The sequence below is a fragment of the Rhea pennata genome, chromosome 15 (assembly GCF_028389875.1).
Source record: "Rhea pennata isolate bPtePen1 chromosome 15, bPtePen1.pri, whole genome shotgun sequence".
Lineage (NCBI taxonomy): Eukaryota > Metazoa > Chordata > Aves > Rheiformes > Rheidae > Rhea > Rhea pennata.
Genome location: NC_084677.1, coordinates 18,162,911 through 18,177,763, shown reverse-complemented (window position 1 = coordinate 18,177,763; position 14,853 = coordinate 18,162,911). Strand labels below are relative to the sequence as shown.

The following is a 14,853-nucleotide window of genomic DNA, read 5'->3' as shown; positions in this document are numbered from 1 at the left end:
AGGGGAGCATATTTTCTAAGTATGAATTAAGCAAAGCTTCCACCTTGCTAGGAATACCTTAAAATGTTGGAAGCAATTTCCAATTGACAGCTCTTCTTTCAAACTTTCTTTTGTTAATATGCTTAAAATACAATCAAGTTTGATGTTTACATATTGTGCTTGAATTCAGTGCTGAGAAATATCTGTTGTCAAAACAAAGTGTCCTGGAGCAAGATTGTCACGTAGAATGAAGCTCCAGGAAAGGTATGGTATTCTTCTTTTAATTTTATTCTTTACACCCAAATTCAGTGCTAACACTATGCAGAAGCTTTCGGCACGCTATTCTCAGAGCAATATAACCTTGCCCTCTGCAAGCCTGAATTAGCTACTGGGCTTCTGGGGAGCTCTAGGGGAGTGCAGCATACATGGAGCAGCTTGCAGGAACAGCGTGAGGGGAGCAGCTGGCACGGCACAAAATCACACCAAAATTCTGGCACGCGCTTAAGACGCGGTCTGGAGAGTTGCAAGAAAAGCAGCTAGTGTCTGTTGTACCGCAGTGAATTTACGATGAGGAAAAGTGACGTGAAGGAGGTATGAAGGATGATGTAAGAATACTCGAACCCCAGCTAATATACTACAGTTATTACACTGATGGATCTAGTAATTCTCTAACCATAAGCCCATGAGGTTATATTTAATTACAATCCAGACCTGTATACACTAGTCTGTCTGACAAATCACTGCTACGTAGGATGTGCTACGACGGTTAATAAACACTTAAAACTGCTCAAGGAGACACCGCGGGGTCCTGCACAGAGCTTGGAAACAGGATTTAGTGCAGGTGGTGGGCACGTGGCGGTACCGGCGGGGCAGGGCCGGGCGCCGGCACCGGTGTAGCCGACGAGGCAGAGCGCGTGTTAAGGTGGGTGGACGCCGTTTCGAAGGCGTGTTGCGTCTTACGCGCTGCGATACCGTGTGAATTACGTTCTGTCCTGTCCTGGCTTGAAGAGGCAGCTGCACCTCGTTCCCCGCTGCTGCTGCCCGGGGAAGGCGCCCGGCGCGCGCCCCGAGCCGGGCTGCCCGAGGGCCCGGGCGGGCTCCTGGCGGCGCGCGGCCGGCGCTTCCCGGCACCCGCCTCTCCGCGCCGCGGCGAGGTGCCGCCCTCGAGCCGAGCCGAGCCGTGCCGCGCCGAGCCGAGCCGCGGGCGCTCCCGGGCTGCCGCTGGCTCCCGCCCGCCGGCAGCGCGCGGCCGCGTTTCGCTGCGCTTCCGCAGGAAGAAACCCGCGGAAACCCCCTCTGGCTCCTCGAACGCAGGCTGCGAGGGGGTGCGAAGAAAAGAAATGCGATGCAGGCGTCGGGCGCTTACGTTCAGCTGTTATAATATTCAACACATGTACACCAGTGATCAGGACGCTTCTCGCAGTCAGGCAGAACTTTTGTTCTTTACGATTACAAGGAAACTCTGGAACAGTTATATAGTTAGAAAAAATACAATGTACTGAACAAACATTATCTCACGTACAATCAATTTAAACATTTAAATTGATTATAATTTTGCTAAAATATAAACACAAGTACCATTTGTGCTGCTAAAATTTCAGTGTTCCCTCTAAGGAAAATATTGCTACAGTTCTACTGTACCCTGTGTTACATCTTCCGCCTTTTTTTTCTTTTGTTTTTTTTCCAGCAAGACTGACTGTAGAAAATCGCAACGGTCACGTAATTTAGGCTCGTGCTGTGCTAGGGTTTCGATGTCCCTGGTCTACTTCGCGCGATGTTCCCCGTGGCCCGGCCCGCTGCGGCCGTCCCCTCCGCGCGCCCTCGCAGCAGCGGGCGCCGGGATGGAGCGCGGCCGCGGCCGCGCAGCCCCCCGGGCCGGCGCCGCCGGGAAACCCCCGGCGCCGAGGGCGGAAAGGCTGCGCGGAGAGACCCGCGCGCCGGCGGGCGAGCACGGAGGGGTCGGAGCCGGTGAGTCCGGCGTCGGCCGTAACAGCGCGTTTCAATCCGCCCCGACGGTGCGGGATTCAAGCAACGCGGTTTGTCACTGGCAATGACTGCTCACGATGAGGTTTGCTGCTCAGAAAGTAATGCCTTCGCTTGCAATTTAGCAGCAGAAAAAAATGAGCTGTGCTAACGGTGACAAAAACTCTCGGATTTTTGTTCTTTTGCTACCAGAAGAGCTAGGGCAGTTATTGAACTATTGCTTGTCACGAGGTCAGAAGGCATCAGAAGTTTCCCGCAACTTTTGCCAATGAGACTACGGCTGTAAACTGGCACCGCAAAAGGTGGGTAGCGGCCAGCAGCCGGGGAGGCAGGTGAGGGGGGCCTTCGGCCTCGGCCTCCCGCCGGGGCTGGGAATCCACGGTTCAGCTCTTTTGCTCAGGCCTCACTAACGGTAGCTCAAATCGCTGCCGCCGCGCAGCCAGATACACCGGGAAAGCAGCCAAGTTGCGGACAAATATCTACTGGATTTTCACGTGTTTGTGTTTAACGAGGCAGCGATCCTGCAGCTGAACCCCAAACTCAGCCTCTCGCACGGGCACGCTTTTTGCACTCCGCTCTCACGTTATTTGCGAGCACGGGCCGCGGCCACGCTTTGCTTAGCACCCACACGATGGACTTCGGTGGCCTAGCAAGTCTTTCCAGCTCTCCCGTTTGGCGTCTGTATTTCTAGAGGCTGCAGCGTGAAACACGGATTCACACCTGAGGTTTCTTTTTCTTTTTTTTTTTTTTTTTTTGGCTGCAGTTTACGACAGAGGGTGTATTCATACGCTCCCCATATAAAAACACAAGTCGTGTATTGCTTCCTAATTGCCTTGAAATTGGAGCCACAGGGACGCCCGCACCTTCGGACCCGGGGAGGGCGGAGGCGGCGCCGGCCGCCGAGCAAAGCGGGCGCTGCCGCAGGGCGCCCGCCAAACCCCGGCCGCTCCGCAGGCTCCGCCGGCGCCGCGCTGCGGCGCGGAGGCGAGTCGGAGTCGGAGCGCCGGCGCCGCCGGGCAAAGCGGGCTCCGCGCGGGCGGGAGCCGCCGGGAAGGAGCGGGCGGGCGGGCGGCCGGCGGGAGCGACCCGCCTCCCTTGCGGCTTAGAGGGAACACTGCTTTAATCAAAACCCCTGGGACGGGGGAGACAAGAACCAAGACCACTGTACAGAGTTCACCGCACAACTAGCTAACGGGAGGGAACCCAGCGCTGACTCGCCACGGCGGGGGAACGGTACCGACCGCACCGCAGCCAGGCACGAGCCGCCCGGCCCCGGCGGCCGCCCGCCGTCCCTCAGTACGCCGGCACTTGGTAGCCTTTCGGGTTGGCGTCTAGGGTCTCGGTGAAGGGGGGGCTCTGGTAGGTCTCCGCGCTCTCGACGCCGCTGCCGGCGGGGTAGCCGGGGTACGCCGCGCCGGCGTCGCCCGCGAACTGCTCCGTGGCGAAGAGCGACATGTCCGTGCCCAGGCGGTACCTCTGCAGCGCCTTCGCCGCCAGGGCGACCTGCGACGGGGACGGAGGAGGGTTAGCGGGATCAGCCGCGATTTCCGTGCCTGCCGACGGAGCGGGGAGCGGTTAAACCGGCGAGGACCCCGCTGCCGGGACCGCCCGGCCCGGCGCTCCCCGACCGCCCCGGCTGCGAGGGTGGTTGGGGTCCCAGCCCGACGTGCCGTCGTTCCCGGCCCCCCCGCCCCGGGGCGCAGCTCCGCAGAGGTAGCGGAGCACCCGGCCCGCGTCCTGCCCCCTCCCTCCGCGCTCCGGCCGCGGGCCCTCGAGCGCCCCGCACCTGGGGACCATCGCGGGACCCGGGATAAGGACCGGCAGGTCCCCACGCAGCGTAGGGCCCTCTGCACGGCCAGAAGCTGAACTCACCCAGGTGATGATGGAGAAGAAGGAGAAGGCGATCGCTGCCCGAGCGGCGTCTGCTCCCTGTTGAACCCCTTTGCTCATCGTTGTCCGTTGCCACTGGTTCGCGAGAAAGCAGAAAGCTACAAACCACAGGAAGGACAAGAAACCTGGAAGAGAACAGAGCTGCTTAGCGCCGTCCTTGCCCCCGTCTCCGTCCTGCAGGATTTCAGACCGGCATCAAGGCGCGACCACGTCCGTTCCCAGCGTGGCCATCTACGAGGGCCTTTACCGCCGCACGCCCCGGGGCGCTCGGAAACTTTGGCCTGGATGCAGCAGCCCTCACCCAGGCGAGACGCCTCCACCAGCGAGGGCAGCACCAGGCTGCACCGCGAGGCACGAGGCAGGAGGCGGCTTTACAGCTCTTCCGCGCCACACCGTGCCTTGCCCCATCCATGGGGCGCCCGGGGGGGGCTCTAAAGCTGCAAGTAGTAACTGCACACGGACGCAGACGGGCTGAGAGTGACCCAAACCGGGGCGCGGGCACGGCCGGCGGGCGCGCGGCGCTCCTGCCGCCGCCTCGCCGGGGCACCGAGCAGACGCGCTCGGGCGACCGCTGCTCGCCGGAGCCGGGGCTGGCTGAGCAGGACGGGGCTGCAGCTCCCTAAGCCGATCAGCTCCGGACGGAGGGACGAAGCGAGGCGCAGCCGCGCACCGCGCCGGGGCCAGGAGCTGCCCAAGCCGGAGCCGACGCTACCAACGCCTGCTACCAAGACGGCCCCAAATCTCTGCGTGTATTTCCAGTTCTGCTCGGGATGACGTGCTTGTGTGGAGCTTTAATCCAGACCTCCGGGGGAAGGTCACCTTCAGGGGCAGACGGGCTCCCCGGGCGCGTTGCAAGGGGCCCTCACCAGCGGCTGGTCCTGCGTGACGGCGCACAAGAGCTGCGGCACGGGCACGGGCACGGGCACGGGCACCACCACCACCAGGCAGCAGCACAAAGCTCCACCTGCCGACCGTGTCCTCCACGGCTTTTCAAGAGCTGCCATGACATCGCCCGCAGCTCCGAACGCGCGCTGGCTGCCGGGGACAGCAGTTACTGACTTCCTCTGCAGCGCGGAGATAGTGGAGACACTGCCCCTCCTCGGGCTAATCGTCCGGGTCTGAAACCACCAGCTTCTTCAGCCAGGAACGCCTCGATGGTATCGCTTCCGCTACTGCCCTCCTGCACTTCCCTGAGGTTTCCTGATGCAGAGACCAGCTACAATTTCCATTCCACGTCACGACAGCTCTGCCTGGAGCCCTTGAGAGAGCAAAGATTCTCCCCATTGCGCTGGGAAGGGTGAACAGAGGTATCTGTGCGTGGACGAGACGGGACGAGGCGTGGAGAGGGCGTCCAGCACGAGCAGGCAGGCGCTGCGGGAGGTCTGGAGGCCCGACACACGCCGGTGCACGAGCCCAGGCTGCGCGCGGAGCTCCACGAAGAACTATTTTTGTTTCTGCACCAGCCCTCGCTTTCATCCACGATCATGTTCAACTTCTGTTAGCGTTCCTTTGAGATGAGACTTTGCACCCAGCAGCGTGAATCATATTCCCAGATTACAGCTACCCTGCGCCTGCTCAGGCAACAAGGCCGCCCTTGTAGCCGGGCTCTGCTCCATGCAGCAACCGCACGGGCAACGTCCCGCCAAGGGGCCAAGCACCTCCTCGGGTCAGCGGTGCCCCCACCGAGCCACGCGTGCATTTACAGGGTTAAACGCGAGCGGATCGCTTGGAAGCGCTAGCTGCTTCCCATGACGTTTAAAGCTCGAGGAAGGGGGTAGAGCTGACGCTGGCCGGCGCGGCGGCCTGTGCCAGTCTTGAGCGGGGGCCGCAGGCAGGCGGCGGTGCGCTCGGCAGCGGGTTTGCACCCTCCAGCACGCCGGGGAGAAGGGGAGCACCAGGAAGGACCAGCAAATAATTACAGTTTTAGGATCTGCCGACAGCAGAGTACAAACACCAGGAAAGCTACGTTACAGCCCTAATTACAGCCTGGTTCCAAACACGCGCACGTCGACGGGAGCAGCTGGAAGAGCAGATGGAAGCGAAAGTTGCACCCGCCGCGTTGCAGAGCGCCGCGGCCGCGCCGCTCCTGCTCGTGCCTCGGCACCGCGGGAGCAGCCGGTCCGCAGGAAAAGCCTGGAGCGGTCGGGCACGCCGCTGCTCTCGGCACGGCCGGGGCCGGGGCGCAGCATCGCCATCGCGCCCGTCTCCGCGCTGCTCCATTTTCACTGCTTCCCCTTACCCCAGCGTGCTCCTCGCCCTGTCACTTCCCAGGTGCATCTTCAGCTTTTACACCAGAACCAGCTCCGATGCGGAGAGTGCGTGCACAAGCAAGCAGCAGGAAACCAAGAAAACCGTCGCTGGCAGGGAAGGAAAAAGGAAGGGGCCAGCGCGGGAGTCCCCCCCCCCCCCCCGCAGTCCCCAGGGATCAGCGCGGCGGCAGTTAAGGAATGCAAACCCCTGTGGGAGTTTTTGCCCCCCGGCAGCCCCGGCGCCCTCCCCGCAACGCAGAGCCCTCACGTGCCAACAAGATCCCGCACGTCGTCTCTGCTGCGAGAGCTGTTTGTATCGGCTCTCGTTCCGAAAGCAACCAACTGCCTGACATTTACGTGCGAGTGGGCGTGCAGGCAATGGCAACGGGGGTGTAAAAACGGCTCGGGACAGCCATAATTTTAGAAAAGTGAAGGCACAGAAGTAAGAACAGAGTAAGCTAAACTGGGCGCAAACCAGCCCTGACATCTTTTCTCCCCGTAAAATGACCCCATCGCTCGCCCAGGCGGCCGGAGGGTGCTTCTGCGCGCGCCGATTCGCGTGCAGCGAGGGGCTCGTGCCGTGGCCGAGCCCCCGAGCGGGCTGGGCGGGAGGGGGCCCCGGCACCAGCGCAGTTGGGACGGCCGGACGGACCCACCCGGCCGATTCCTCCATCCGCCGGCAGCGACCCGCAGCCGACGCTCGGCGGGTTCAGGCTGCGGAAGAGAATGCAAAAATACAGAAGTAGGTGGAGGTGGGTTTAGCTATGTTTAGCTCACGGTGACTGCGGACTTCGCTACGGGGGCCCCCGACAACGCTCCTGTTTGCAGCAGCGTCACGTCCCTCTAGCTAGACTTCAGCCCGGCATTTGGCACGGTGCTGTGCGGGAAATGGCTGGGCAAGCGGGAAAGACGGGACTGTCCAGGAACAGGTACGGAACTGCTGCTAACAGGGAGGAGCGTTAGGGTAAACCAGGAACGGCCGGGCTGCAGGGCAGTTATGGGAGACTGCTCTTTGCAGCAAAAAAAAAGAGGTTTTTCTCTTTTCATTAATGAGCACAGAAAGGGGAGAGGAGCAGTAAATCTTTATCAAGGCCTTGGTGACACGTCCGCGGAGCACGCGCAGCTCTGGCCACCGACACCAAGGGCGACGGCTCCGGGCTGCACGGAGCGGGACGCCGGCGCGCGGCGGGAGCGGGGGCAGCGGCGGCGCCAGCCCACGTCCCCCCCGGACCCGCACGACCTGCACGTGGGCGGCTCGCTCTCGCGGCGAGGAAGTGGCTTGCCGGATGCTAGCAGGAGCCGCGCAGCGGGAAGTCCCTCCTCGGACCCCAGGGACCCCAGAGGACCGGGGCGGCCGTCGGGGGCGGCGAAGTCGCCCGCGCGGACGAGCGCGCGGGGGCTGCGCGACCGCCGCTCGGCGGGGCGGAAACCCGGCGTCCTCGGCACGCTGCTGAAGTCCGGGAAAGCACGTGCCAAGCGCGACGGCGCGAAAGGAGAAACAAGGCAGAGACTGAGCAGGGCAACGTTTTGCACGTGCCTCGCAGGGGAGAGAACAGCTATTGCGGGGTGAGAGGCAGGGGAGGATCGCAGCCACACACCGAGACCCCTCGAGCCAGCTGGCACATGGATGGGGATGCTCCATTTCCCCCTCAATGAAAGGGCTGCAGGCACCTAGCCTGACGGAGGGGGCTGTAAACATCATCTAACAAGGAGCTCGAAATAAGCTTTCCAGGGAGGACAGAACATCTTTAGCAACAGGGAGGCGATGACGGATGTTTTCACCTGGGACCGGAGAGCCGTCAGCTATGCTTGTGCCGGATAAATCACCTTCAGACTCTGCAAACACGAGAGCCTGGAAATCGAGAGCATCGGCTGCAAACGGAGCCAGAGAGCTCCCAGAGCAGCCGCGGTGAGGATGGCCTCTCCCGGCTCGAGGCGTCCCGCTCGTCCGCGTTCACGCGCCCGAGCCCGACCCGCGCCGGGCCGCGGGGCTGCCGACGGTGCCGCCGACGGCGCCGAGCCGCTTTGGGCAAAGACACGCGCGCAACGCGCAGACCGACCCCGACAGAGCACACGGAACAGCAGCTTCGTCTCGCAGTTTGTTTGAGCCGGAAACAAGAGCTCGGGGAGGGCAAGGCGCCCCGCCTGGCTTCCCAGACGCGGGCACCACGGGGCACCTCCCCGGTGGCCTCCCGGATCCCACCTCGACAAACACCCCCGGCGGCAGAAGCAGCAGACAAGCGTGGGGCAGAGCCAAGGCCCCGCGCTCCCCGCGGAGCCAGCCGCCTCCTTCGCAAGCGAGGCACCGCAAGGACGTACCTGAAAAGCCGAGGTCCAGCAGGACGGTCCGTTTGCGGTCCTTCACGCTGCTGATCTGCTGGAAGTAGAGGTCCACAACGAAGAAGAAGATGCAGCCAAAGAAGGCAATAATGCCAACGGCGATGCCGTAGCTGCAGGCGCTCTCATTCTGGTTGAAGATGCAGAGGAGCTCGGGGTCCTGGCTGTCCTTGTTCACGTAGCATTCGTTCACGATGGAGCCAAACACCACGATGGAGAAGATCTGCAGGAGGAAGGAGAAAGCACAACTTGCAGCTGTTTACATTTAACTCTGTTTTCCAACAGTAACAAAATTGGGTTCACGCCGGTGTTTGACTCCATGGCAACACGGCGTTCGCTAGACAGATCCCTGCACTGGCTTCAAATAACGGGCTGGTGGACGGCACCTGGGTCTTTCATCGCAGTGAACCTATTTGCTTTCCAGGGCCTTGGCTGGCAGCACGTTTTAGGAGGTGTTATTCTCCAGACAGGCTGCGGAGGGAAAGAATAAATAGCCCAGGCAGATCTCCGCAGAGCCCTGCCCCGGCGCCGCTCCCTGCTGTCAGGCCGAGCAAAATCCAGGTGCAGCCGCTGGTCTCCTCCGAACGCGCACGAAGGATGCATATTCCCACTGACTTCCCACGGGGATAATCGAGCCTTCCTCCCCAAGTGCTCCCTCATCTCCCAACGCAGCACCAGTCCCGCGCTCGCGCTTGCTGCTCTCCGGAGCCGACGCGAGCGGCGCCGGGCGAAGAGCGGCAGTGCGGCGCTGCACCCCACGAACAGCAACGCATAGTAGTAATAATTTTCCCAGTGTTTTGACAGCAGCTGTAATATCAGCAATTGTAAAAATCTGTTCATAAATAATGCAAAATTGTTATTTACCATCAGAAATAGCAGCAGCATTTATAAAACAGGCCCTGGAAGAAATAATGTGATTCTGGAAAACATGAATAATTGAGAACCTCTGAGTCCCCGGGATTTTTTCCCTGTTGGGCCACTGAATTTGCACTTTTAGCTTCTCAGATCACAGTTTTGCTTAGTCCTTCCAGGAGGAGCAGCCTGGACTTCTTCCTCATGCTTTCAATGGCCACGGGGAGCTGGCAGGGGATGGGGACATCCCGCTGCGCCTGCTCCTGCACCGCCGTCCCCGGGCGCGGGATGCCGGCGGGATGGGGACGGGGACAGGGACAGGGACAGGGACGGGGACATCCCGCTGCGCCTGCTCCTGCACCGCCATCCCCGGGCACAGGATGCCGGCGGGATGGGGATGGGGACAGGGACAGGGACGGGGACGGGGACATCCCGCTGCGCCTGCTCCTGCACCGCCGTCCCCGGGCGCGGGATGCTGGCAGGACACCCGCAGTCTCTTCTCCGGAGGCCAAAATAGAAAGAAAACCTCAAGTGCCCACATCTGAAAGATGCACTCAAAACATCAGAGCTGGCTGAAATACTCCTGTCAAAACATGCTTTTCAGTGCAAACACATCTTGCCATGATTTTTTTTTTCCCTTGTGATTGAAATTTTACAGATTTTCTTTTTAAAAAAAGTGCTGATAAAACATTTTAATGGGAATAGATTTAGGGTTGTTTCTCCAGCTATAGGTTAAAAGAGGACTTTCCAAGAACAGTGGGGTAAACAAAACTCACACTGTTTTTCAAAAACCTCATGAAAAACAAGTTATTTTTTCCAAATACCTCTACAAACCACATTTGCTCAGGTCTGTAACTGCTTCATCGCAGACTGGAAAACTCTCAGATCCGATTTCCTGCCGTGACCGAGCATTTCGGCTCGTTGCAGGCGCCCAGAGCCCCGCAGGGCAGGAGGAGCCGGCGGCCCCGCGCCGCTCGCCGCCCGGCTCCCGGCCCCGCGTCTGCCTCGCAAACCGGCTCGAGCCCTGGCGTCCTCCTCCATTTCCCAGCCAGAAGAACTCAGGGGACGAGGCAGCAGCTTTGCCCTCGCCGCGGCCGCCCCGGGAACGTCCCCCCTCGCCGGGGCTTCCGCGGGGACCCGCTCCCGGCTCAGGGTCTCCGGCCGGCAGCCGGGCGCTGGCGTTTTCCCGTCCCGCCTCCCTTTTCGCGCGAAGGAGCCGGGGAGATAAACTCCGGCGGGAAACCAAGAGCAAATAAGGCAGGGAGAGCCGCCGCGCAACGCCGGCAGTTTAACTTCGGCCCTTTTATTTTCAGCCCGTGGAAAGGGCAGAATGGAGACGGCAGCCGGGCGGGCCAAGCGCCGGGACGCCGGGCGAGCACGGCGCTTCGGGCTGCGGCGAGGGGGCTCCGCGGGCCCCAGCGCGCGCCGTTCGCTGCAGGGCCTGCAGCTTCCCTATAGGGCCTGCAGCTTCCCTATAGGGACTGCAGCTCCGCTATAGGGATTGCAGCAGCGCTATACGGACTGTGGTTTTCCTTTAGGGATTGTAGCTTTGCTATACGGACTGCAGCTTCCCTATAGGGACTGCAGCTTTGCTATACAGACTGCAGCTTCCCTATAGGGACTGCAGCATCGCTATATGGACTGCAGCTTCCCTACAGGGACTGCAGCTTTCCTGTATGGACTGCAGCTTTCCTATAGGGACTGCAGCTTTGCTATACAGACTGCAGCTTCCCTATAGGGACTGCAGCTTTCCTATACGGACTGCAGCTTCCCTATACAGACTGCAGCTTCCCTATAGGGACTGCAGCTTCCCTATAGGGACGGCCGCTTGGTGCTGCGCCTCTCGCGGGCTGCTGTAGCCCAGAGTCTCCCGACGAAGGTTTCACTCCTAGAAGCGGAGACTATTGCAACGAAAACCCAACGTACCGATCGTGACGAGCTAAATTACGGCGTAGAAAAAGCTCTCGATGCTGATGGGCTGCAAATTCACTTCACTTGAAGAAACAAGAGAAAAAGGCACCGTGCAGGATAAGGCAGCCGCCGCCGTGCCGGGTGCCGGCAGAGCTGCCCAGCTGCGAAAGCCGCGCAACGGAGCGGCGCCGGCTGCTGAAACGCGCCTCCGAGGTGCCGGAAAGGGGAGGCCGGCGGCGGGGCAGGGGGAGCCCCACCGTGCCGCCGGGGCCGGGGCCGGGGCCGGGCGCCGCCGCCGCCGCTCCCGCGCTTTCCGTCCCTGCAAGGCGCTTCTGCATTTTCCATCTCCAGGTATTTCCACTCTCACATCTGCATCACAGCAGGTCGTACGCATGCGGGCTCCCGTGGCAAAAGTGGAAATGTCAGGGGAATACTGATGTTCAGAGGAATTGACTGAAAACATTTACTGTAAGAGGCGGTTTTCCAGAGCTGCTTTTAAAAGTCAAACCTAAATATGCATTAAATGAATAACGCCCCTTTGAAAGCCGCGTGGCCACTAAAAAGTACGGCTGGCGGCGGCCGTTGCAGAGAAGGGAACTGTCGATTCATCCTTCGTGGGTGTAAAGTTTGTTTGGCTGTGCAAAAAAAAACGTTCAAAAGGGAAACCACAAGAGCGAGCACATCTTCATCTGACAGACTGCATCGGACGGAGGGGGAAGAGGCGAATGAGGAACTGCTAAATGGTTCTTTCCAGCTTTTTGATTTTACAGCTCGTTCCAGGAGCGGTTTTATTTTTTCTTCAGATACTCAGAATTACCATACACGTCACCGAAAGGTTTTTAGCGAAGGCCGAAACAGGAATCTCCTTTTACCAAAACTTAGCCTGGGGGTTTCCGAGCTGCGGCCACGGCTCCCTCTGCCCCGGCGGCGCGGCGCGGCGCGTCCCGCGCGGCTCCGGGCTCCGCGGCACCGCTAAGCCTCCGAGGTCTGGTCCCACTGCGCGGGTTAAACACGGCACAAAACCTGCAACAGTACAGGCTAGGAAGGGAAACCATGAGAAAAAGCCTCAGCCGAGGGTCTTCTAAAAGAGTACGCAAGGCGGTGGGTGCGGAGGGGAAGCCGCTGTCCCCTCCGCGCTGCCAGGCTTTCCCGGGAAGGCTCCTCTGTGCCTCGGGAACAACGGAGCGACCCAGCCGGTGCAAAGCGCCGCTCGGGAGCTGCAGCCTGGCCGAGCACCGCGAGCGGCACCGCCAGCGAGAAGGGGCCCGGCACAGATCAGTCCCCAGCGGGAGAAGACCTGGGAGAGGCGTCTCAGCACCAGCCGGACCCAAAGTTCACTGAAATCTGCAAAAAAAAATAAAATAATAATAATAAAAAAATGAAAGCTCGGCAGCTTTCGGTCCGGCTGTGGGCGCCGCAGCCCTTCTGTGCGGCTCTAACGCCGCACACATCGCGGACGCCTGCAAGCGAACGGGCCAGTTCCTGCGCACCCGGGCCGAGCCGCTGCATTTCTGCAGTGTTAGGAGCTTGGTGTTCACAGATCCCCTGCAAATTCCAAACCACCAAGCCGGTGACTTCCCTACCGAACGAGCCAGACAGCAGACACATGCAAGAATATTTTCTAAACTGGGATTTCTGGTTTAGCTCTATATTCCCGACCCTGCTCCGGTTTCCCAGCTGTCTCCAGTCCTGCCTCGCGGGGTGCGGACGGGGAACCCTGTGGGCCTGCGGTGGCGGATTTGTTTTAATAAGCAGCCTAACTCACCGTCTGCAGGTCAGCAATTTATCTGACCGTGCCCCAAACCACCACCACCGCCAACTGCTCGCCATTGCCGCGCGAGGAAGGTCCAGATGGATCTAGGCCGAGGTTTTTGGACGGAGATAATGCTCCTAGGGAAAGACGCGGCCAGGCACCACGTGAGCCCGGTGCAAAACATCTAATCCACCCCGCGCTTTGGTGTTCCAGATCCATAACTGGCCTCCGTCTTCCTCCAGTAATGGCTTCAGGGGCTTTTTCTCAAAGCAAACTGGCTCCGATCCAGCCAAACACTTAAGCGGGTGGTTTAACATCGAGCGTGTGATGGCAGCTGGAATTGCTCGTGTGCAAAGACAAGCACGTGCTCCCACGCGGCGCCGCGCGGCATCGAGCCTCGGCACGGGTGCCGCGGCCGAGGCCGCACGCTCTCATCACGCCTCCGAGCGGCAGCCGGGCTCGGCGCTGCTGCAGGGCACTGGCGGGGGGGGGGGTTTGGGGCTGGGGGCTCGGCTCGGGCGCGGCGGAGCCTCCCAGGGCCACGCACGCCGGCGAGGGGCTCGTGGGGTTTGGCAGGCACATGCTGGCGGGGCGGCGTGGAGCCCGGCCCCACGGCTCCCGCGGGCGCTGCCGCGCGGGGCTCCGTGCTGCGCGTTCGCGGAGCGTCACCCAGCGCAGCCTTCCCTGCGCGGCTGCTCCGCGGAGCCCATCGCCTGCTCCCGGCTACGCGGCGGGAGCCCGGGCAGTGGGGAACGGCCAGAGAAGACGACGTCCTCCGAGAATGACGGGGGGGCTCTGGGCAGGGCTGGCGCTAGGATTTCTTCTCTCTCACTCACACACAGAGGCACGCACGGAGCAAAACGAGGAAGCAAAATGTCCTCTCCCTCCGGATTTACACCCCGTTCCCCTTGCCCTTCACTCAAGCAGCAGGGACAAAATGAGAAAAGGGCAGAGACAACATCCACCCGCCGCACCTTGCCCCCTTCCCGAGGAAAATCCCTGCCAACGCCCATGGAAGCCAGCCCAGCCGGATCACGGCCAGCCCTGTGCCGCACGCCTGGCCACCACCCGCGCCCTGCTGCACCGGCAGCGCACAGCTGCAAAGGCACTGCCCCTGGCACGGGCACTGCTCGTGGCATGAGCGCTGCACCCTGCACACGCGCTGCACCTTGCACGCACCCTGCGTGGGCGCTGCACGAGCACCGGGCAGTGTCCGGGCGCTGCACCTTGCACGGGCGCTGCACGGGCGCTGCACGGGCGCTGCACCTTGCATGGGCGCTGCACCTTGCATGGGCACTGCACGGGCGCTGCGCGGGCACTGCACACTGCACGGGCGCTGCACGCGTGCTGCTGCAGCTTGCACGGGCGCTGCACCTTGCACGGGCGCTGCACCTTGCATGGGCACTGCACGGGCACTGCACGGGCGCTGCGCGGGCGCTGCACGGCACTGCACATCGCAGGAGCACCGAGCAGCGCCCGGGCGCCGCTGCCCCAGCCCGCGGCGGCGGGTCCCGGCGGACGGGCCGCTCCCCTTACCCAGGCCGTCACCCGGAGGATGGTCTGCGGCTGCTTGAGGAAATCCACGGGGTCCACGGCGCCGCCCGCCCGGCCCGCTCCGAAGGAGGCTCCTTCCATCTTCCGCCGCCGCCGCCCGCTCCGCGCCGCTCCGCGCCGCGCCGCTCCGAGCAGCCGCCGGCCGCGCGCTCCCCGCCCACCCCCGCGCTCCTCCCGCGTGGGCTCGTCCGCAGCGCCGCGTGCCGGGCGGCGGGAGGAACCACGCGCCCGGGAGGGGGGGTGGAGGGGGGGGGGGACGCTCGCGGCGCCGCGCGGCCGCCAGCGCCCGCTGCCGCCGGGGTCACCGTGCCGTTGCCCGGGTCAGTGTGCTATGGCCGAGGCCAC

The 14,853-nt window shown here is 61.9% G+C and overlaps 1 protein-coding gene across 1 annotated transcript; it reads right to left on the bottom strand.

Annotated features, from left to right (window-relative positions):
• Nucleotides 1-3,000: 3,000 nt before the first annotated feature.
• Nucleotides 3,001-14,601, bottom strand: SYNGR3 (synaptogyrin 3). Its single transcript, XM_062588194.1, has 4 exons — nucleotides 14,491-14,601; nucleotides 8,421-8,661; nucleotides 3,835-3,977; nucleotides 3,001-3,465 (listed from the first exon to the last, which is right to left on the bottom strand). Exons 1-4 carry the CDS (start codon nucleotides 14,587-14,589, stop codon nucleotides 3,256-3,258), a joined length of 693 nt encoding a protein of 230 aa, XP_062444178.1. The 5' UTR covers nucleotides 14,590-14,601; the 3' UTR covers nucleotides 3,001-3,255.
• Nucleotides 14,602-14,853: the final 252 nt, after the last annotated feature.